At 43.2% G+C, this 23,635-nt stretch overlaps 1 protein-coding gene across 8 annotated transcripts; it reads right to left on the reverse strand.

The window, feature by feature from the left end:
* Positions 1-1,599: 1,599 nt before the first annotated feature.
* CD58 (CD58 molecule) lies at positions 1,600-21,806 on the reverse strand. 8 transcript variants are annotated; one of them, XR_005823832.1, is made up of 11 exons: positions 21,636-21,806; positions 13,285-13,587; positions 12,401-12,655; positions 10,800-10,901; positions 9,911-9,958; positions 9,640-9,665; positions 7,797-7,853; positions 7,094-7,141; positions 6,724-6,759; positions 6,482-6,553; positions 2,456-2,500 (listed from the first exon to the last, which is right to left on the reverse strand). XR_005823832.1 is itself a non-coding variant. In XM_040571603.1 (10 exons), the coding sequence occupies exons 1-9, from the start codon at positions 21,691-21,693 to the stop codon at positions 6,509-6,511; spliced, it is 948 nt and encodes a 315-aa protein (XP_040427537.1). In that variant the 5' UTR covers positions 21,694-21,806; the 3' UTR covers positions 1,600-2,500; positions 6,482-6,508. The 8 variants fall into 8 exon arrangements, 6 of the variants coding, with proteins under 6 accessions (XP_040427537.1, XP_040427540.1, XP_040427558.1 ...); XM_040571603.1 differs by lacking the exon at positions 9,640-9,665 and having other exon boundaries at positions 1,600-2,500; positions 6,482-6,549; XM_040571606.1 differs by lacking the exon at positions 9,640-9,665 and having other exon boundaries at positions 1,600-2,500.
* Between the last annotated feature and the right edge of the window lie 1,829 nt (positions 21,807-23,635).

Consider the following 23,635-nt stretch of genomic DNA (forward strand, 5'->3'; position numbering starts at 1 on the left):
TCCTCCTTTTAGTAAGGATCAGGCTGAAAATGAGCCAGCAGTGCTCCCTGGCAGCCGAGGCCAACAGCTTCCTGGGATGTCTCAACAGGAGCTTAGCCAGTAACTTCAGGTTAGTGACTTATGAGGAACAGCTGATGACACTTGATTTGTTCAGATTAGAGAAGAGGAGTCTGAGGGGTGACCTCATTGCTGTCTACAATGTCCTCATGAGGGGGAGTGAAGAGGGAGGTGCTGATCTCTCTGGTGACCAGTGAGAAGACATGAGGGAATGGCTTCAAGCTGCGTCAGGGGAACTTCAGATTGGATATTAGGAAAGGATTCTTCACTGAGAGGGTGGTCATGCACTGGGACAAGGTCCCCAGGGAAGTGGTCACGGCCCCAGGCCTGTCAGTGATCAAGAAACATTTGGACAATGCTCTTAGATATATGGTTTAACTCTTAGGTTGCCCTGTGCAGAGCCAGGATTTAGACTCTATGATTCTACAATTTCATGATTATCCCCCTCTACTCAGCACTCACTAGACTGCATTTGGAGTGGCACATCCAGTTTTTGTTCCCTTCAACAAGACAGACATCAGTAAACTAGAGTAAGTTCAGTGAAGATCGACCAAGACGGTCAGAGGGTTAGAGCATTTGCATTGTGAGAAGCTCACACCTGCAGAAGAGCAGGCTTTAGGGGGTAACTAACAGCAGCTTTCCCATACCTACAAGATGACCAAGTAGATGGTGACAGTTTTTTTTTTTTTTTTTTTAGCAATACCTGGTGGGAAGATGAGAAATAATGAACAAAAGTTGAAACAACAGAGATTCAGACCAGATATAAGGAAACAGTTTTTCAACATGGAAAGTCAGACAGTGAAAGCAGTTGATGGAGAGGCTGTGCAGTCTCCATCTTTGAAGGTTTTCAAGACCAGACTAGGTGAAGCAGAGTAACTTAGTCTCATTTCAGTACTGACCCAGGTTTAAGCAGGAGTTTGAACTACATGAACTCCTGAGGTCCATCTAACTTAAATTTTTCCTATAATTTCTAATACTGCTATAGGCTCCTTTCTGTTGCTAGTCTTCTCACCACCTTATTTGTAAAATTGAGGCTTTATCATTGCACCATGCAGGACTGATTCATTAAACATGATTGCAGGTACCAAAAGCAGACACAGAGATTTAATCAACTATTTGGCTTGAGTATTATACAGACAAGGCAGCATAGCAGAACTTGGCAATATGCCAGAAATCCCTTCCACTTCTAGCCAATGACAGCTAGAAGTCTTGAGTAATTACTTAATTACTAACAGCATGGATGTTCCTACACCACTACACAGAGGAGAATTTGATCCCTGCCTTGCAATAAATGCTCGGTCCAATAAGGAAGACAAAAGAGAACTTTCTGATCTCTGGTTATCACTGACAAACCTTCATGATTACTAACATGCACCCATTTCAAAATCAACTGCAATGGCTTTCAAGCTTCAATAAACACATCCAGCATGCAGAATTCAAGAAACATGCTCCACAGCTTGATGATTTGAAAACACTAATACGTGGTATTCTTTTCTCTTTGTTTCTTTTTGAGCTTCAGTATTTATATGAGCTCAGTTTTCAAGTTTTAGTTTGCTCATGCTGGAGACAAAAGCACATTACTATTCTTTAGAAATGGGTAGACTGACATTCTATTGGAATAATGTGAAACAGTAGGTAAGACATAAAAGAAAGCTGAAAGTGCAAAGAATATCAAAAGTTCAAGGTTGAAAAAACAAAACAGTGCTAACAGCGGCAGGTTTGTTCTAATGCAAGAATAAATTGAGTTGTAGCTCTATCTTAAAGATAACCACCACTGGAAATGATCACAGCTTGCCAGTCTTCCGTTAACTCCATGAGATAATTTTCTTTGAGAATACTTGTCTGGATCACTGAGTTCCTGCTGGGGAACCCAAACTAGCAAATTCAAATTTCGATCCATCTGGAGCTTCTGAAGGATGAACCATCTCTCTTCTGACTGTAAAATATACTGATCCAGTAGTTGCACAGAAAGCTAATTAGTTTTTGATCTATATATTTGAATGTGGATAAATCTTTAGTATCTAAAAGAATGCCAACTTCAAAAGGTTGTTCTTGATGATCTTTCAAAGTCTCTTCCAGCCTGGGCTCTTTGATGGTTCTACACAACAGTTATAAAAAAAATCCTTGGCTGTTCATTTTTTCTGTTAGTAGAGTGCTGTTCATTAAAAACTGATACAGACCTGTACAGTAGAGATTGCTGCTCATGACTCAAGCTGTTTATCTTCATGCAGCATGAAGAAAAGGAGGCTATCCATTATGAGGAAAGAAAACCAGGCAGTTTCTCCTCAGCTCCACTAGCCTTCAAAACTTTTCTTTGCAGATGACTTCAGTATTTCTGGAAAACCTTCAAGAGAAAAGAAAGTGGCTCTTCCCCTGTTGAATTCTCTCCCATTACGTCAAAACATTGTTTGGTCCACAAGTCAATTACTTATGGCGTAAGATTCTGGAACAAAAGAAAAAAATCCACAGGTAAACTATTATGTCTTCTCTTCTAGAGATTGTACTAGTTATACAAGAATACTAGTTATACAAGAATACTGCAGGTTTAAAACACTAATACAGCGTGACAGTGAATTAAGACATTGCCACATGATCCTAAACAATCCAGTTACAGCAGCTTTTTGACCCATGGTTATTTGGTAGGCTCTAGCCACTTACCACACACAATAATCTGTTTAAGCTTAGAGATGCTGCTTTACAACTGGAGCAAGTTAAGAACATTTACCAGTTACTGCCAGCCATCTGCTAAGCAGCTTGCAACCTGCAAGCCTGTTCTGACTCTCTGACTTTGGATCAGATAACTATGCCCCTAAGACACCACTTTTATGCCAAGGTTTAGGTTTATGATCTTTATACCAGCTGTGCACAACACATCCATGCAATGCTGCTGCTACTCTTTCCACATAGTAATGGCAGGTGCTTTTGGAGGTGTGAGGTTTTTTTGTTTGTTTTGTTTTGCTTTTCTGAGGAATAAACAGAGTTCTTATTTGACAAGCAGGGAAACTGAAGACAAAGTGAAATTACAGTGCAGGAAGTTACAATCCAGGAAGTTCAAGGCTACATGCTCAGCCTAACTCACTGCATGCAACAGGCATCAACCTATAACCAGGCTGATTTTAAACAACACATACACAAGGTCCTCTTATACCAGTGTTTCCCTGATGGTGCACACACAGCAACAGTGTAAGGGAAATCACCTGGACATACCAAGGCACTACGCAACTCAGTCTTTGCTCCAGTTATCATAGCATTACCTCTCTCTTCCAGCAGTCTTTAGCTCAGCATCACTCCAACCTAGGACAAGATGCCTGGAAGCAGTCTAGGAGAGCATCACATGGTAATCCTCTCAATAGAGGATAAGAAGAAAGATATCCCTAGTCTGGTTCTCACAGGGCTCCCGCATGGGTCTGAAATATTTTTATGGCTTGTATCCTTAAAGTCCAAGCAGGGTTACTGCCTTACCTGCAGCTGACTTATACCAGCTTGATTACGAAACTAAGGAGAGTGATAGAAGAGCCATTTTTTTTTGTTTGTTTTTGGGGCGGCAGGGGAGCTGCTATTTGCTTGTATCTGTGCAGTGAGGAGGCCTGAACAAGATTACTGTTCTCTTCTCATTTTATAGCCGTGCTGATAAGCAACATGCTTCACACTCCCCAAACAACATGTAAAATGTGTCACACAGCTTGCAAACAACACCGAAAACAGTACAGCTACTTCTGACGTCTTCCTCAGTTGTGCGACACAGACACAACATGACATAACAAAACTATTACATCAGATGAGAAGTCTAAGCATGACCTAGAAGCACAGCATAGAGAAGTAGGTGCCCTTTCAAAGCAGCACGTAACGTAGCCCTGGTATTATACACTGACTACCTCATCTGGTCTTCAGTATTTCTTCACTGGCAACTCACACGATCCAACTGAGTTATTCCAAGATAGCACAGCTTCCTCTCCAGTTAATCAGCCCTGTTTCAAGTCTGCTTCCTTGTTTCATGCCTGTTTCCTTGACAATTTCTTCTGCATCACAGAATCAATTTTCTTATCCTCATTCCTATCTCACTCCCATCCTTGCACCCATCCATGTTTCTGCACTTTCTGAGATTTTTGCCCTTTTCAAAGTCTTCAGCAAATATTTGAATATAACTGCTTGGCTTGTAATTTAACAGAATAATCAAAATTGGCAGAACAGAAAAATGCAGCACTTGGGTGCCACTAACTTCCACACTCCTGTACATTTTGAGAATTTTTATATTGGGTACCTACATCAGTGATCTCCAAAGTAGGGCGCACCTAGAGGGTGCAACACAAACCACTGACGTAGAAAGAAAATATTTTTGTACCACTAATAAATAAATTTTATTATCATCTAATCCCTTTTTATCTTCGATTTTTGTGCTTGTTTTATAATGTGCATAATTTATTATTAAAGTAGTACATGTATATAATTTATAAATAAATATGCATATATTGAGGGCACATGCTCAAATTATTTTACTGGTAGGATGCATAATCAAAAAGGTTTGGAGAACACTGTTCTACATCTCAAAAAGAAGAAGCCAGTATGAAACACCCACATCTGCAACTCTTAACCAAGGGCTGTATGACAGACAAAACAACGTTCTTCCTTTTCTCTTGAGGAAATGAAAATTATTTTCAGTCAATCCGCAAATTTAACTTATTTCCAAACAAAAATGCTTCAATTCACACTAGCATACAGTATGCATTTCATAAAAGCTTTCAAAACACTTTTTAAACATTTAAGTCAGATCTAAAATTTCAAAACCAACAGTTTCTGGTGTCCCAGCTAATAAATTTGAAAACAAAACCTTTAATTTCACAAGTTTCAAAACAATTTTTTCCATCCATTCCTTTTTTCCCCTCACTCAGTTTGCTATAGCTTACCTAATTTCACATGCATCCAAAACTTTTTTTTTTTAAGAGACATTTTATTTGTCAAGTGCTTTTTAACTAGTTCTGCGTAGAACCACCAGCACTGTCAAAAGACTTAAGCTCTGTGACAACAGTCCATGATCTCTGCCACCAGGCTTATTCTCAGTTAAACTGTGGTTGTCCTACAGCACGCTGAAAGCACAGCAAAGCTTTATAGTGTGAGAAAGTAACCATTCAATGCTGTTATTTTATGCATATGCTGATGGCCTGCTATCACTACAACAGCCCCCCACATGCCTCCTGCCTTCCCTCCCTCCCTCCCTCCGCATCCATCGCTGACCAGTGCCCCATCTCCTCCAGTATGCTAGCCCAGTGCTTACCAGAGCCCTTTATGATCAGATTTATCCTGTTAATCTAGCAGAAGATAATGCAATTTGTTTTTCTGCTGGGTCAGTTTCCTGCTAACATGGCTCACAGAGGCGTGTGATAAACATCAGAGCAGGCCCAAGGAGCAAGACCTCCACTTTTAGTGATAGTAAACTGCTAGATTGGCTCAGCTCATCCTATCAATTATAGTCTACATGGAACAATTTTCACCCATCAACACAGAAAACAAAGCTCCCTAGAGTCAGAGTAAAGCATTTACTGTAGTCAGACATCACAGTGAGTCTCTCAAACCTTCAGAAGTTAATCATCCTCACTGAAAGTTCAGAAACGGTCCTCAGTATCATCTTAACCAGCGTAAGCTTCACAGACAGACCAACAATGAGAGTTTTATTACATATTTACTTATTTCTGAAAATCTTATATGACTCAATTGAAATTCTTTCTAAGCTAGCTACATGCACTTCAAGTATATCCCCTGGGAGCCATCAAATTCAGATTTGGAGCAGGACTAACATGAGTCTTGATGTTCCCCATGCTGATGTACTCCAAGAAGCAGCTGTGTGACCTGACAGATGCTTTGGTGTGCACACATACCACAGGAAACAGACTAAGAGGGCAAAACAGCTTTGGAGAAGTATAAATGGAGGCCTGCTATGCTCCCATTGAAAATATAGCATACAGAACTGGTAACTGATTAAAGGACTTAACTAACTCAAGCAATATGAAATAACTGTAAGAAATGTTGCATCGTTGCTGCCTGAATTTCACTACTAAGATGTAGTACTGATCAACTATTTCCCCATACAGAGTAATAACCAGTTTTCTCTTTCCATGTATAAGATTCTCAGGCTCATTAGTCTGTTTACTTTGAAGAGCTTTCCCACCACAGCCTTGTAGGTTTAAAAACAAGCACAACCCACAAGAAAAACACAAGTTAAGTACACTTAGCATTCTTTATGACAAAAGAAAACACACCCGCACACCTAAGCAATAAGTTGTCACCCCTCCCCAAGAGTCTCACGCTGCTTTCTACTTGAGCAAAAAGGGACTGGGGACATACACAGCCTGGCCCAGCACTGCCACTCCAGCACTCTGCACCAGACTGCACGCTCTCCTGAGGCGCGGTGAGCCTCACCATCACATACCTGATTCACTGATGGGGGAACAGCTGCTCAGATGCTAGCATTTTCCATCTTCCACATCCTCGGCAACACTTGCTAGGGTGACAGACAATGCTCAGGCAATCCCGGAGCTCACCCCACTCCCCCAAGATGGAACAAGAGTAAGCCCACCAAGACCTGGGCCATTAACAGTCAGCAACGATAACAGCCCTGACCAACAGTCCCCACAGGGACAACACAAAACACATCCCCTCTCTCCTCCATACCTGGCTCCACAATGTCCTCATGTCCCCTTCCAGATGCTGCGAAGGCAAAGCACAGAACACACTCAGAAACCCATGACACCACCCATAATTTCACATCCAGAAATGTGACGGAGGGAAACTAAAGCCCAGGGAAGGTATTTGCTCAGTGCTATTTAACAGACACAAGGATCCAGGTCTTTTCGACTTCTCATCTAGTGATTTACCCACCAACACTTACTGTTTCTAAGGCAACAAGTCTGTCTAGGCCAACAGGGGAATGGAAATCTCTGCACTGAGAACATGGTAGTATGTTTTAGACTGCCAAAGGCCATATGTAAAATTAATTCCCCCCTTGTGTTGCTCTGTTTTAAGGCACCATCACACTCCTTACCTGCTTCTGTCTCTTCCTCCTCAATGTCAGCAGGTCGCATAGATGCAGCTGCAGGTAAACAGAAATGTGTGTGGACGAAGCACGACAGTTTTCAAAATATGCAACTCTACTTTAAACTGACAGTTTCATCAGTTATAGAACAAATACAGCATATTCTCCAGATGATTCGTATGTTAAACCTGTACTGAAGGCTTTGCAATTAATTTTAACTTCCCACCAGCAATCACTTCAGTTCTTAAACCATAATCTGGATTATATATCTGTTCACGGTTTTACAAAATCTTTCTGAAGTGGGTTTACTTAAAATGATTAAGCTGCACAGATTTGCCATAAGAAGCCAAACAACTGAGAAGAGAATCCACATTTCCTTTCTTTACTTCATAGATTTGTCACACTAACACTGACTTTCTCTTTGCAGACTCTAATTGAAATGTGGGCTATTCTAAAGTACATTTAAGTGTACCAGCAAAAGAACGTCTTTTAAAATCTTTTTCATCTTCTTCAAACCCACCAGTAGTAGTTTCTGAACTTCAGAGATGTCTGAACCATAGCTCTAACAAATATATGAAAATATCAAAAGAAAAATTAAATTATTTATCCTAAATCCTGCTGACAAGATCTTCAAGCTTTGACTTGCCCAGGGGAAAAACAAAAACAACAAAAAATACCCCCAAACCCTGTTTTCATGGCACTGCCTCCTTACCTATGTTATCATTTCCAGGACTACCACCATTTACTTCATTTTTTTCTTCCTCCTCATCTGTAAAAGCATTGATGTAAGAAATTAAACTAAACATACAGAAAATTCCTTCAAAGGTGACACAGTAGTTTACAACCCAAAAAACATCCTGCTTCAGCCTTGTATTAATTTCAGCGCCTCATGTAAGATACCAGACTGAGAATCCCACATGCAACCACTGTTCATTCTACTCCAGAACACTCCAGAAGGGCACTGAACTCACAGCTGATGGCTAGAAATCGCCCACTGAGAAAGATTTCGTCTGGTGACCTCTGTGACAAAGGGTTTTTTAGTCTTCCCTTGTACACCCCAATCTGCTTGGGTGCTTAGGGGCTGATGATCTAGTCTGGTTCATAGGAACAGACCACAGTGGTCCTGGCACCAAGACACATATTGTGAAACAAGAACAGACTGAAGGAGTTGTCCCCTTCCTTAGCTGATCACTGTACAGAGTTTCCCAACCCCCAATACACACACCCACAAACCAGGGAACTGAACAGTCTAATTGCTTGTTGTAAATTAAAGGAAAAAAAGGTAGAAAATGAAAAGCAGGATTAGAATGGACAGCAGGCACGTAGTGAAGATCTGGACAGGAATACAGACAACGCTGAGAATCTGTACTTCCTGCAGAAGAGCATCATGTAAAGAAATCAGGGATGGACAGCAGACTGGTAACTAATGGAAAGATTTGAGAAGCTCCTTCACCGACTTTCTCCTTGTCTCATCTTGGCCGTTACAAGAAGGCAGGCATGCAAAAACACGAGTAAAAGTGAATCAAAAGGCGCTGTTAACAGATTTTTTTTTTTTCCTGAAACAACTAGAAGGGATTAGAGAAGGAAAAAGAGGCAATTGCAACTTGGCCCACAGGAGATAAGCACGCACCATAGTCCTTCCTTCAGCACAACAAAAGCAAGGATCGGGCAGTTCTGCACAACTGACTAGCAACATATATGTCTTCGCCAGTGCTTAGATGGGTTTTCAAGATATAACCAAGGTAAACTAACAGCAAACTCCAGCCAGTCTGGTGTGATAACACCAGTCATCATTATATTTACAGTCATCATTATAATTCGTGCTAAATGCACAGCAGCAACTTCTGCCCCCTGGAAATACCAGCATTCCTAATCAAATTCAATGCACAGAGAAAAAGACTAGTGGCCCAAATTCCAAGACAAGCCAGCAAGACATTTCCATAGGGACATCACTTATTCCCAATGTATTACATTCACGCCTAGCCCTAAGCACTTGATATGAATACTGAGTTAAAAAAAAAACAAACAATCAAATTTCTGAAAGAAAAAGTTTATATAAAAGGGGCAGGCAGATAAGATCAAAAGAGACAGAAGAAAAATCATCCTCATTTCAGCACACAAACCAGTTCTAATCAACCAGTCAAAAAGACTGCTTTATAGCGTGCAAGTTTCCATCCCTCATCCTGAGGCCAGTCCCCAGTCTCCATTGTGAGAAACAGAATTCATTCCCAGAGAGAGCTGCTGATCAGGCAACCCTCAGGCCGCTTCCTGTCAGTAATTCTGCCAGCCCCACTAACACATACACTAAGTGCAAATCGATTATCTGCTACTGGACCTCAACTGAGACTTTGAGGTTGAGTGTGCTCACACTGAAAATCACCTCAAAAACATACACATGGCAAAAAAGGAAGGAGCAGATCACACTCCTTGTTACAACCAACAGGTGATGTGAAAAATAAAAGTAAAAAAAAAAAGCAGCACTAAACCAGAAAAGTATTTCTAGTAAGAAATATTTGTGGACTGTTAATGCCAATGACATGAAACAGGTTTCTTACCTGCGCTATGGAGTTCAAGTAGATTACTTCCCATAATAAAATACATACATACATACATACATACATACATATATATATATATATATTAAATGTGTATTGATGACCTGTAAAAAACATCTATACTCTGTAAAACAGCTAAGGCCTATAAGAAAACTTAATTCTTTATCTGTCAAATGAAAGACTATACTGCTACCAAAAAAAATGACAAGTTGGGACTAAATTAAAGCTGTAGTCTGATTTCCAAACATTTGTGACAGTCCAGCTCTCTTACCTGGAGTATTCCTCTGATAAGCTCCTCCTGTTCCAGATTTAGCTTTTTCTGCACCAAAAAAAAGGAAAATATCTGGAGATATCACACGGAATTAAAGTTTTGTGCTTTTGGACCACTAGCTGACAGCCTCCATCCCCCAAAATGAGGCACAGTAAGTTTATTTTCTAGAATTGTCAAGAGAAGTGTGGTCAAACCTTTGTTGTTTCAAGGGAAAAACAGTTGAACTGTTTCAAGTCTAACTGATGGCAGGTATGAGTGACATCCCCCATGGGTTGATATCAAGCATAATATTGTTTAACATCAACAACATGGACAAGGGCACAGAAGGCAGCCTAAGCAAATTTGCAGATGACATCAAACTGGGGAGAGCAGGAGATATGCTGGAGGGCCGGGCTGCCACTGAGAGGGATTTCAACAACCTGGAGGAACATGCTGGCCAAAAACACGTGATGTTCAACAAAAAGCAAACGTGTAGTTGTGCATCTGTTGAAATCACCCCGTGGAAAAGTACCTCATTAGCACTACCTGTCTAGAAAACATCTCTGCAGAAAAGGACCCAGACCTGCTGAATAACAGAGCTGAACATCAGTCAGCAATGTGCACGTGCAGCAAAAGTCTACCATAATACTGGTCTACCACATACTCGTCTGAGAAAAATATGCAAGTACAAACTAGTGTTTCCCAGTACACAAAGCCTAGCATCTGAGTGCAGCAAAGTTCAGTATATTAGCTCCCTCAAATTTACTAGTCTTTGTCTAAGTTGTACTTGTTTCTACATTGTTTCTAATTACAATACATCCCATGGTCAGAAACTTTCATATGTTCTACAGAACTTTTATCAACATAATCTCAAAGCATGTTGAGCTCAACTAAGAAATGCCATACATACTTCTTTTGAACAGGTATATTAGTAGCCCAGTTCCAACAATGGCAGGACATACAAGTAAAGCAGCAATAAGCCCAGGTCTGCTTCTTTTTTGATATCCGTATCCTTTAAAAAAGCAAAATAAATTATGATTGATTAGTTAAAATGCAACATTTTAAGGTGATACACATCTCAGTAGAAATAATATCCCATGTACATTTTATAGCTATTTAATTTTTAAAAAGTAAGCCCAAGAAATTAATGCTCCAGAGTAAGTTGTTAGCAAAACCCTAAGCCAGCTCCAGAAGAGTCACATGGTAACTAACTCAGTTCAGTGAAGGCACATCATCACATGGAAGGTGATAGCTCTTCCATTTTTTTGCCTATGAACAGCCAAGCCAAATCTCAGACAAATGAAATTTCAGCAAATCTGTCGTTTCTAACCAGTTTCTAGCACACAACTCCAGTGAAGGAGGGAGAATTCCCTATTGTAAAACTAGGAAAATTACTTTTGCACAGAAGTGTAAAATTTTGTTGGTCAGGAACTGCCTTACACACCCCACAAACAAGATGGTGCCAAACGTTCTCATTCCAGGTTAAAAATGCAAGCCTCCAGCTGACCTGAAGCTCAGCTGAGGCTGGCCCAAAGCAATAAGCTAAAGAAGGAAAATTCTCCCTTCTCCTTTCTATATCTGTCTGTGAAGGAGAAAAAGAATCATGCTTGCTGACTGATGTGCATGCTAGATGAGAACTAACTTTGTCTAATGGCTGCTTGCTGACTCACTCGAAGTGACTGACTAATTTCACAGCATGGAAAGCGGTACAAAAAACGCCAGAGTCACCAGCATTAATTACACAAAGCCAGAGTGTTCAGAAGAGAACTTTTAAGAGCACAGAAAACTTTTCTCCTCTCGGGTAATAGTAAATGGAACTACATTTGGCTTGCAGACGGTCATCAGTGGTGTTCCGCAGGCCTCAGTTCTAGGGCCAGTTCTGTGGAGGCTGAGAGGTGACCCCACAGCTCTCTGCAACTCCCCCGAGGAGGAGAAGCACAGAGGAGGTGCCGGCCTCTGCTCCTGTCACCGATGATGGGATGCATGGGAAGGGCACAACGCTGTGCCAGGGAGGGTCAGACTGGACATTAGGGAAAATTTCTTTCCCATGAGGGTGGTCAAACCCTGAAGCAGGCTTCCTGGAGAGGTGGTTGATGCCCCATGGCTGTCAGCGTTCGAGAGGCATTTGGACAATGCCCTCTGTAATATGTTTTAACTTCTGGTTAGCCCTGAAGGGGTCAGGCAGTTGGACTAGATGATTTTTGTAGGTCCCTTCCAACTGAACTATTCTATTCTATTCTCCAGGCATCTCCCTCTATCACTCATTTCAAGTCAAAGCTGAAGGTTTTATTTTACTGAGATCCCTACAAGAAGTTTCTTTCTGGGGGATCAAACTATCAACATAGTACCTTTCATCAACCTTTAAACACACTTGTAGCAGACAAAAGGCTTCTGATGCTTTTTAGTCTTTCAATTCAACTTTCTGAGAAAGTAACAGAAATCTTACAGTCAAAATCCATGCTATTTTCCAATTCAGCCTCTTAGAATTGCATATACAACCCGACCCATTACCTTGATAAGTTGGAAAACACTGACTCAAAGTGATTTCGGAGCTCTTTTTCGTTTCGAAGTATTCAATGAAACATGCAGCTTTTCCCCCAGTATCAACATCCCCTTTACGGATCACAACATCCTGGACCCAGAAAGTGGTTGCTATGCCAGTGATCTTCCAACTATAATTCAGAGGCTTCTGGAAATCTGCTGCACATGTTAGCATGACGTTGTCATCACTCAAGTTGCAACCTATCTGAGGTTCAGAAGGGGGAGCTGAAAGGAGAGAAAACATGCTGTATTACTTTGGTTGTACACTGCCTTGAGTTTTAGCACAGGACAAGGGTTGGAGCAATATTAGCAGCAGAAAAGCACATAGGTAAAAATGCTTTTTTTTTTTTTGGGGGGGGGGGGGGGGGGGAAGCACATGTGTGTAAGAGGAATGTATTTCTAAAAGCGGCCCTGTTCATGGTTTGTTGTCAGTAGGTTTAATATACACACTAGTCAATTATCTTTCCCAAAGACGACTAGTGAATCTGCGCAGACCTGCATAGTACAATGTCACAAATATTTAAAGATACAACATGCCTGCAGAAGCATCTTTAGTAGAGGTATACTGCTTAGGGTAACTTGGTCAGCTTGCTCAAAGAGCTTGATTTTCTCTCTGAAACTACACAGCGTACAACCCACCCACATTCTGAACACCATGCCAAGGTGAGCAATGATGGGCACAACTTAGATGCCACCTTTGAAAATTTGTTTAAAGCGTCTCAGCAACTTAACAATGGAGACAAACAGTCCCCCACTCTTTGTTTGCTTCTCTGACAAATAAACACTCCCCTTTCTAGCCTTCTTAAAAGGGAACAAAGCGGTGCAAATTCTTTGTGCAGTTCTTCCATACTTACCTAACACAGTGAGTCTAAAGGTTAAGAAATCACTTTTTCTATCATTAAAAATAAGTTCTAAAGTGTATGTTCCATTATCACTGTTCTCCAGTCCAAATATGGTCAAGTTCCCACTCTCCTTGTTAAGCAAGCTTCTATCCTGGAGAGAATTAAAATATGTTGGTTCGCCTTGCCCTTCCCATTCAGCCACTTTATCTTTGTTTTTCGTCCAAATAGCTTCGTTTATTTTTTTGTCTGATTTTACTGGAAAAGTAAAATTTTCTCCTGAAATGCCAAACACCTCCTCTTCACAGTAGATGTGTGCTATAGGGAAAAAAACAAGAAAAAAGTTGCTTTAACATTTTTTTAATAAACTATTACTTGACCAATGCTGTATGCACTGTTACATTTCAATTTATCATATAAATTCAAATGGAGGTTAAAAGCACATCACTGATGTTGCGAAGTATGTGTTAGTTAAGAATTACCCAAACCCAGCCTGTCTTCACAACCATGATAGGCATTAGAAATGGATCCAAATCCCACACCCTGATCTCAGGTACAGTCATTGTCCCAATCTTCTTCCTTATCCTAAGCTCCTGTACGTTTAGTACCTTCCATCTATCCATCTGAATTAAGCCTCCTGCCCATGGTCTGGTGAAACAGATAAAATGAAGAACTGTTGTCACCAGCGAAATCTATCTCAGCATCTTGTTGCAGAAAGCTTAGACTGAAGCTCCTGCTGAGCATGTAAACTGCAATTTTTCCAACACTTCGTAATTTAGCTGAATATTCACAGAGTAAAAAGCACACTTCTGACACAAAATTGCTGCTCCGTTCAAAGTGCCCGCTCTGAAATCAAGGAGATACTTCGGAATCCCTTTGAAAAGGTCACTTAAGTCAGCTCATTTCACAGCCGACATATGCAAAATGGCAACCTGACCTCTGAGAGTCTAGCAGAGCTGCAAGCATAGAACGGGAGCTGTGCTGAGATCTCAGCTGCTGACTACCAGTTTTGAACCAATCATAATCTGCTGCAAAAGTCTAGACAATTCAATAGAGACGAACAAAAAAAAAAAAAAAAGATACGAGGGATAAGAGATTTTCCCCAACCTTTATTAAAAAAAAAAAAAAAAAAAGGTTACCTGTGTGAAAATCATCTACTGATCTAACAGACGAGACCAAATTTTGCTGTGAAAAAGGGATGCTTTAAGATTAGCTGCTAGCTACGACAGGATTAGAGATGGGAGGCAGGGAGCCCTCTGAAGGGCACTGCCTCTGTGCCCCGCTTGTCTTCAGCAATCACCTCCTGCTCCCAAGTAGCTCTGAGTGACTCTTAAAATCGCGAGACTACTGCCATGGCAGAAATGTATGTCCATATAGATAAAAACAAGTCAACAGTAAGATCAAGCTACGCTTGAATTAAGGACTCAGATTCATGGCATGAATACTTAGTAGTGCTCATAAATCAACACAGACACTACGGCTTTATTACATCAAAAGAGCAGATCTCTTCCCTTCACTGCATAGGAGTCCAGAAAGCAAGCTGTGGCCCATCTTGCTCCGCATCTTATCTTATCTCGTGTCCAAACAAAAACAAACCAGGAGGTCAGCCAGGCCAGTCCTTAAGAAGACTGGGTTTCCAGCTGGTGAAAAGCAATGCTTACCAGTGTATTATGTGTCCTGCTCCTCTGCCTGGAGCCACACCAGGGAATCAAAGACTTTCTCAGACAGGAGGTGGAAGGCAAGAAATGGGAAAGACATTTCTATGTGCCTGGGTAGAGAACTGCACACACAGGTCTTCTCCGTGCCTTTCTTCTCACAGACCACCCAATTTGTTTGCAATTCACCCATGAACGTACTCTTCTCACACTATTCGTTTATACTGCTCGTTATCTGCACTTGTGCTGTGGCCTTTTCCAAGCATGGGAACTGGAAAACTAGGCAGAGTAAAGAGGGCTCAGGTATCACTTCCGCTCCTTTTTAACACAACCCACCTCTCTTTCTCTGTCTTCTGTCCTATTCAGGCCTATATAAACATCCACTTGCTCCCACTGCTCCAGTATGAGCACTTCTATTCACCCGCCTCAATTATCAACCTCCAGAAAAGAGAATCCAAGAGCTCCAACATTTGTGTTTGGAGAGCACAAGAAGGTGGGATGTGGAAGCACTGTTGTGATCTGATGAAGCCTGGAGTCTTGTTCAAGACTCTTGTTTTATACAGATGATTTCTACAATTGCATTTTCCTCAAGAAGTCCTCTCTCACTGCCTAGAGAGAAGGAGAAGAAGTGGAGAAGTCCCTGCTCTAGCCACTGGGAAATTCTGCCTCTCGATAACAGACATGATCAAGCTGTGGTGGCTCAATATTGCAGCACGCACAAGCCAAGGCACAGTGGCTGCTGCCAAGAGCAAGCTAACACAGCTCTCTTTTGGGGGCAAAGCAGCCGTTTGCTGGGGGCGTGGGACGTGTGCAAGGACAGCCAGCACTGCTCAGCCAAACACTCACAGCTTCCTAAGCCCAGGTGCCGATGCATGGCAGCTCTCCACATCTTTGCTGTCTTTCAGTTAGCCGTAAGAGCCAGGCTGGGGTTAGGAGGGTAAGATGTTTCTCCTTCAAGCCCAGAAATGAAACTGGAGGAATGCAGAGCTGAAAGGAAGACACATTCTCCCTCCACAAAGGCTGGGTAGCACGGAGCCGGAGCTCCTGCCCAAGGACACCCAGGGCTCCCAGGAACAAGAGAGGGAAAAGCTTATTCTTACAGGAGGGCCTTCACCTCCTCCTGGCTAAAACCAGGGATCAGCCAACTTTACTTCCCTGCTCTAGCGAAAACATAAATCGACCTACCACTCAATCCTGCCAGCTTCCTTTTTACAAGGAAATCATACCTCACACCAGAGCACTGTGCAACGCCTCCACCACAGCTCTCAGAGCTTCTACAGAAAGCACGAGTCATCGTATGTTTTCTAAATCCCCCTCGTCTCTACTTCATGCAGCATGGGAACAGATGTCCCACTCCACTCCACTTAACTCCTTGAGCAGAAACAAGCTGGGAGAAGTAGCAGCCCATCACTTTCTCGTTCACTCTCTTTTCGGAAGCCTAGAAGCACGAATGGTGTTTCTCTGCTTCCTCTCAACATGTTCTGTTCAGAAGGAATACGGAGAATTTAACATCCCATTTATCCGCAACAAATGCTTCGTTATTGTATTGGTCTACCTGGTTTCATTTTCCTCGCTACTTTTCTCGGAACTATAAAGCTTAGTTATTTCAGAGAACAGCTATAAGCCAATTTCTTTTTTTGTTGTTTAATTATTATTTTAATGCCATCATTACAATCTTTCTGGTCTCAAGTACCTATCTGAAATGTACGTACATGTATTTTAGGTCTCTATAAGCAGCAGCTATCAAGACTTCTGCACATGACTCAGAGAAGGACTAGGTGGATCCCAGCAGAGCTCAGGGACAAGCAAGATGGTGAAAAGCTTGGTGGTGCCAAGGACTAGTCAATCCTGGGTATTTCCACCAAAATAACCGGAGGAATGGGGAAGGCAGAGGGCTAAAATACCAGCTCTTCCAGACCAATGGTGCCACCAGCATCAGACACGAGCTCGGCCAGGCTGTTCAGGTTCACAGTTTAAGATTTGTGAATTGAGCGGAAGGTGATAATCTCTGACAACTTTTGTCATTTTATTTCAAAATACATACACGTATTTTCATAATAGCAATACTTTTCAGTTCCTCTCCCCTCTTCCACTTGCACCTTGCAGATCCCTCAGCTCCCCCTCAGTTTCCTCCCCATGCCTCTTCCACTCCCGTTGTCCTCTCATTATTTCTCCAGTCTTACTCCTCCTCCTCCCCATCGTGGTCACTGCTACCATGCACTCGCGTATTAGGTCTGCTTGGCGCGGAGAGAAATTTCTTCATGGCAGCCCAAATGTTGCTGTATATTAGGTTTGGGACCAGAAGAGTGTTGATAACACACACCAATGTTTTAACTATTGCAAAACAGCACTTGCACAACAACAAACCTCTCTTTCTCACTTTCTCTGCATCATTTGGGGCTTCTCTCCCCCCGATTTATTTTTTCCTTCACTTACTAAATTGTCTTTATCTCATCTCATGCATCTTTCTTGCTTTTGCCCTTCTGGTTCTCTGCCCCATACCACAGAGGGGGAGTGAGCAAGCAACTGCGTGGGGACTCCACCACTTTCAGATCCCTACCTATCTCTGACTCATCTCTGGCAAAGCAGCTGAAAACTTCAAGTTTTACCCCTGAATTAAGGACAGGATCTGACTAACCCAAAATCACACAGCCCGGGTCTGTTTCTTCAAAGGTCTGAAATGGGAGCTCTGAGCCAAGTATTGTGCACACCTCAACAGGGATACTGATGGTGCACCTGTAGGAAGCTTTCCTCAACTTTAAAACTTTGGCTATTGATACAAAAGTAAGGAGATGCTTCTAAAACTTCTTTTTTTTTTTTTTTTTTTTTTTTTAGAAGTATCCTCAAGGCTACATTTCCAAGCTGGAAAGGATATTCCTCTCTGTGAAGGTGTGGACTCTCACTTTTGTGGTAACTTTTCTTTTTGCCAAAGCATTACTTTAGCTTATTCCTACAGAAGTCTGTTCATTCCACACTAAACAAACCTATCAATAGAAATACTCCATTTCTAATGAGATGCCTTTAAATGGGCATCTTTAAACAGACTGTCACCAGGGCCAACACAGCAGGTGTCAGCGAGAGAAAAACATCCACGAGGTCGCCAGCACTTCAGGCAGTCTGGCGTCTTGCAGCCATGCGGTACGGTGGTTAATGCCGTGGTCAGTGCCTGCGCTCACACCCCTCTCGCGCTCGGTAATGTAACAGCGAGGGGAAAATCCTGGTGTAACGGCCTAGAAACACATGGCATTATTAGCAATCCTCGCCTACTCGCGGTTCTCACCATCATCCTGGCTCACGACGAGTTTTCACTTCTGCTAAGTGAAGTAACTCGCCGTGCTGCCTCCGGCTACCAGACGCACAGGTAGTACCGCAGCCCCGGAGGCGACGATTTAACCAGAGCTTTTAAGCAGGGGTGGGGAAGTTTTGCATCTTTTTGGTCTTTGCAAGAAATTCAGAACTTCCTCTGTTTATTCGGGAGGAAGGTAACCGGAACTACCAGACCAGATGCCTGCTTCGCACAGGTGACTGGAAAATATTTTTCTATTCCTACTATTTAAAACTGCTTAACATCTGTGCTAGCAATCTTCTGAAGTAAATACTTTCCGGAAACAACTTGGATTTGTCCACCCATTCATCCCAACACCTTGTGACTCCTCTCAGGGAATAGAAAGACAGAGCAAAAAAAATACTGAGCAGTTACGGATTTTTTATGATCATAGAGCATGTATTTGTGTGTGTGGAAAAAGAAAGGGAAGAAATTTTAAAGCTACAATAAGAAAACAAACTGGTCAAACTCCTTAAGGAGGAAGAAACAAAAAGCCACGCTGAAGGTAAGCTTTTTTTGGGGGTCAGTTGCTTTTAGAGGAAGTAAAAAAATAAAATAAAAATTAGCATTGCTAATAAATCTTTCTGTGAGCCCACGATCAACAGTGTACAAGGTAACTTCTGCTCTTATGCAAACCACGCCGTCTCCCCTTAGCTCAATTTGTGTAAAAGAAGTTGGACTGGAAAATGAAGCATTAAAAGGAACCCAGCAAAACAGAGAATTCAAAAACAATCATGCTGCTTAAATAATATTTAAGTTAATTAAAAAATAATTTTAAATTAATTAAAATTTTTGAAAAATCAGTAATACTGAATTGATGCTCAGGGCACTGAAAGAGTTTCCCGGCTTTCAGAAGAGCCTCGTGACAGGTATAAAATGCTTCTAACTCTTCTAGTTCACTCATCCAGCTCTTCACCATCATCTCCTCTGCTTTTGGGGTGAAGTCCTGACCCTGCTAAAGTCAGCAGAGGCTTGGCTGCTGTCTGCAGCTCAGCGCAGTGTCCCCACTAGTGTGAGAGCATTTATCCAGTGTGTGAGGCATTTATCCACCTCACACAGGCAGGGTACAAAGATTTGTCTGTGGTTCCTGCAATAAGGTGCAGGGTTTGGGCCACAGTCACTACTACCACCTTTTTTTTCCTCCTTATATGCCCTCTCTGGGATTCCGCAATTGAACACAGCTTGGGCTTGAATTTTCAATGACTGATTTTAGACCTATCAAAACCACTCTCCTTCAAAGTCCTTCATGGCCTCAACATGATCTTTACTCTTGAAGCATTGTATTACACATCTGTGGCTTTATCAGACAAAAGCCCAACCTGGCAGGGACTTGTGAAAAGCAGCAATCCCTACGTGTTGAGCAGGGAGTCTGAAGATGCCGAAGCCCAGCTGCATGTCCCAGGCTCCCCACGGACAATGGAGGAGCAAGCCTTCAGGAAGGATTATGTTCTGCACGCCTTTCGCCTTCCCTCTTCCGGATTATCTGGAGACATGAAACTAGAGGCGCAATACTTTGAACCTGGGCGGAGGGATGGAAGGGGTGGGATCCAGGAGACGAGGGTGGACGGGGGAAAAGGCGCCACAAATAGCATACTGGTGTTGACGACAGTTTGCAAGACCAGAAACTTGTGTGCCAAGACAAAGTGTGGCTACACAAAAACTTGCAAAAACTTGCACGCCAAAGACTTAACTGCGTGCACTTGGGCACACTAGTCTGACTTTTGAAGTTTTGATTTTCTCATATGGGTATGGCAGGTTGTTTTACCTTTATAAAATCTGCGTGCAGCAGTAAAAACATTTACACATAGGCAACATAACGTAATCATGCAAACAAAAAGAGGGTGTGAAATCTTGCCAAGTAATTTAGTCTGCACCAGCAGAGAGTTTCTATCTGTACTCCCAATCTCTTATACTAATGAACTAATACAGAATTATAGAGAGGAAAGAAAAACAGCTCGCTATGATTTTTTCCCTCAAAGAAGCGTATTATTATATTAGCAGCCACACTTACCCTCTCCTATTGCCTAATTAGCATAATCTCTTCTTTACACCTCCTCTTCTTTTAAACTATACGTTGTTTGGGAATTTGGACTCTCATTTGCTCAGTAAGTCTACAGCACCTGGACCCCGAAGCCCAGACTACCTGTGGCATGCCAACTTACTTTCTGTAAGATACCAATGCACCTTCACAAAGGAAAAAAAAAAGATGTACAAATGTACAAGAAGATATTGTATTACTCATGCATTACTGACACTCATTTAGAATTTTATCTTCAAAATAGTTGTAGATCAGATGAATAACTTGGGAAATAGCGTTAAGGCTCAAATCCTGCCATTGCATGCAGAGAAAGTCCTGCAAGTGTACAGCATCTTAGCTTCTCCACTGGTCCCCTGCTCTCTGAAGGTCTTGGCTGTAGAACAGTATTGTGCAGTTGTAATTAAACAACAGAAGCTTCTTGAACTTCTGGAATAGCATGGGAGGAAATCTCAGGGACTTGTTCTGAACACTCAGTAACACAACCTACTGCTTAGACGCCCTTTTCTTAAAAAGGAGATGTAATACATCCTATTTTAGGCACATCCAGGAAACTCCCAGAGCAACAACAACAAAAAGCCACAGACTAGGGGAATGATAAAAAAACAACAGAAATGGAACAATCCATGCTGCTTGGCACAGATAGCAAGAGCAGCTACTGCCGCTGATGAAACTTTGTAAATCCACCTTTACTTTCACAAATGGATGAGTTTTGATTGTAAGTTTCACATTCACAGCTCTAGGCAAGTTCCCTGCTCCCCAGGCACACAGGTGCCATTTGGACTAAGAAGGTTTTCACTTAGTAATTCACCAGAAGTGAGCATTAATAATTTACTTCACAAAATGGAATGGATGGAAAGGAATGGAAAGGAACAGACGAAGAAATTGGATGTTTTTTTCCTTGAGAAAGAAGACACACAGAATACAAAATACACAGCAGTTTCGTAGGCAGTGATGACAAGAATATATACATATAGCTGTGTGTGTGGATTTTTGTTCTTTAAACAAACGAGCCTATATTTCTGAACTGCTGAGCACCGCAGAACTGGAGACGAGCGCGGCGGCAGAGCCCAGCAGCTCGCCCCGAAACCCTGCTTCGGAAGAACTTAACTCATCGCCGGCGGCTCTGCCCTCTCGCACCCTTTCCTCACCGTAACCTCCGTGTTTACAACAAGCCCGAGACCCCAGGCACCCCGACACCCACAAACGACGGCGTCAGGTGCCTGGGGACGGGGGGGGGAGCAGGCTTTGCCCACCGCTGATGAGGAAGGGGAGCAGCCAACTGGGCGGCCCCGCGCCTCCCACCACCCCGGTCCCCCGGAGGGGTCCCGGCCGCCCCCTGACTACTCACCCAAGAAGGAGCCGATGACCAGCAGCTTCTCCAGCCCCCGCAGGGCCACCAGCTTCATCGCTGCTCTACCCCCCAGCAAAGGCGGAGAGAAAACGGAAGTCGCGGGCGCCACCGTCCGCCCGGGCCGCCCGCCTCCCGGCACGCCCCGGCGGCGCTGCCCTTCACCGCTGGGCCGCTGGGTAGCGGCGGCTCCTGGGGAAACGCCTGCCCCCAGAAAATGGGGGGGGATGTCCCCGGACGGCTTGGGGGCGAGGAGACGCTGTGGTCACGGTTTGGGGTCAGTGGGCTCAAGCTGAAGCCCACTGCCCTAAAATCCGAGCCCCGGTGAGGCTCCAGGCTGCACGCCGTCACCTTAGCGCTGCCCCAGGGGGGTGACCAGAGGTGGCCCTTGCTCCTGAGCTGAGGGAAAGCCAAAAGTAAAAGAGAAACCAGCTTGGACTCCTAGGGGTTTCCTTGGCTGGCAGCTGCTCAAAAGCCCATTCAGAAAACTCAAACAAACTTAACATTCCCCTTCATTCGTGGCTGGCCTTTCACGCTACAACGTGTTAGTAAGGAAGAAAGGGAAAATACCACAACAGTTTGGGAAACCTAAGTAAGCATCAGCACGGAAAATTGTTGCTCCAGCAGCATCCATGCTCCAGCTCTCTTCCCACAGCTGTGAGCTGCTGTCAGAGTGCATATGTTAGCCTCCCTGCTGCTCTCACACTTACAGTGAATTACCTTGGCTGAGGAAAACCCAGCAGCTGGCTGGTCCAACCACACTTTTTGCAGCCTCGAGGCATGCTCAGTTTCCAGGAATTTTCTTCTAAGATTTTCTGTGAGCTCCCTTACCTCATCACTGTGGCTGTAGCATGAGCCAGAGTGACACAGCAGGCTGGGCTGAGCAATGCTGTCTCAGTCCTTACAAAATAACAGAATAACATTGAGCCCCTCTCTGTAGATAGCTTGTACCAACATGCTTATCTGCATGGCACGGAAGTGGCTCCAGGCGGAGTCAGACCCACTCCAGAAGTTACTTTTGCTCAGGGACAGGAACCCACTGACTGCTCTTTCTGTCCCTCAATCCTCGCTCCTATTCTCAACCTCTGTCAAGGGTCAAAAAGCAGCTCCCTACACTGTAAAGGCTCCAAGTTGCAGTGTTTACACCAGAAATCTCATATGGCCATCTTCCTGCAGTTTACTGGTCACCAAGCAGCTCCCTGCTGCTGACTACCCTTCCTGTCGCGTAAAATGTCCTCCCAAAATGGCAGAGACTTTGGGTGAAACCTTATTGCCTGGGAGGATGCTGCCTCCCACCTTGCACTACAGCATTCCTGTAGGTTTTTGAGATCTTCTGGGCTAGGAGAGAGAAATCTGAAGGGGGAACAGACACTTTTACTTAGATAATTTTAGTCTGGAAGGAGCCACAGGAGGTCACCCACACACACTGAAAGCAGGGCTGACTTCTTCCTGCTGAAGATGCTCTACTTTGTAGAGAGCAATTAGGGCTTCATGGCACAGAGAAAGTGAGAGAGAAACTTCAGCCCAGTGGCTGGGACCCTCCCTTAGGCTCATCCAGTTTGGGGAGACAACAGGGATACATGGCAAGGATGCAGTCTCCTCCCTTCTTGTGCATGCCTATGTAGTCATGCTAGGTAGAAGGTCTATAAAGCGCTCATTGAAGACTCATTTTTTTCTCCTTTCCTGAGAATCCAGTCTGACTCATCCATGCTTTCCCTCCCGCACTTGCCAAGTCCATCTTCAACATCTTTCTCCTATTCTGTCATAGTCAGGACACTCTTCTGAAAGTCAGGTGTTTGAATCACTTCTTGCTGGGCTAACTCAACCTGGTTCCTCTGTCACACCGGGGAACAGTGCACAGGAGGAGTCTGGGTGCTTTATCCTGGAGCTATGATGTCTTCCCCAGGGACAAAGGACAGAAAATACAGGAGTTGTGATACCACATATTCCAGCTGTGGAGTGGATCCAGCCGTAGCATACTACCATGAGCTAAGCAATGC

The sequence above is a fragment of the Cygnus olor genome, chromosome 1, assembly GCF_009769625.2.
Source record: "Cygnus olor isolate bCygOlo1 chromosome 1, bCygOlo1.pri.v2, whole genome shotgun sequence".
NCBI classification, from domain to species: domain Eukaryota; kingdom Metazoa; phylum Chordata; class Aves; order Anseriformes; family Anatidae; genus Cygnus; species Cygnus olor.

Excerpts from the sequence above, each read along its gene's own strand:
- CD58 (XM_040571603.1), bottom strand. The coding sequence starts at position 21,693 with ATGAAGCTGGTGGCCCTGCGGGGGCTGGAGAAGCTGCTGGTCATCGGC. Across the intron at positions 12,656-13,284 it reads CTTTAGACTCACTGTGTTAG|CTCCCCCTTCTGAACCTCAG; the intron begins GTAAGTATGGAA and ends CTCTCCTTTCAG. Across the intron at positions 7,854-9,910 it reads TTATCAGAGGAATACTCCAG|ATGAGGAGGAAGAAAAAAAT; the intron begins GTAAGAGAGCTG and ends ATGCTTTTACAG.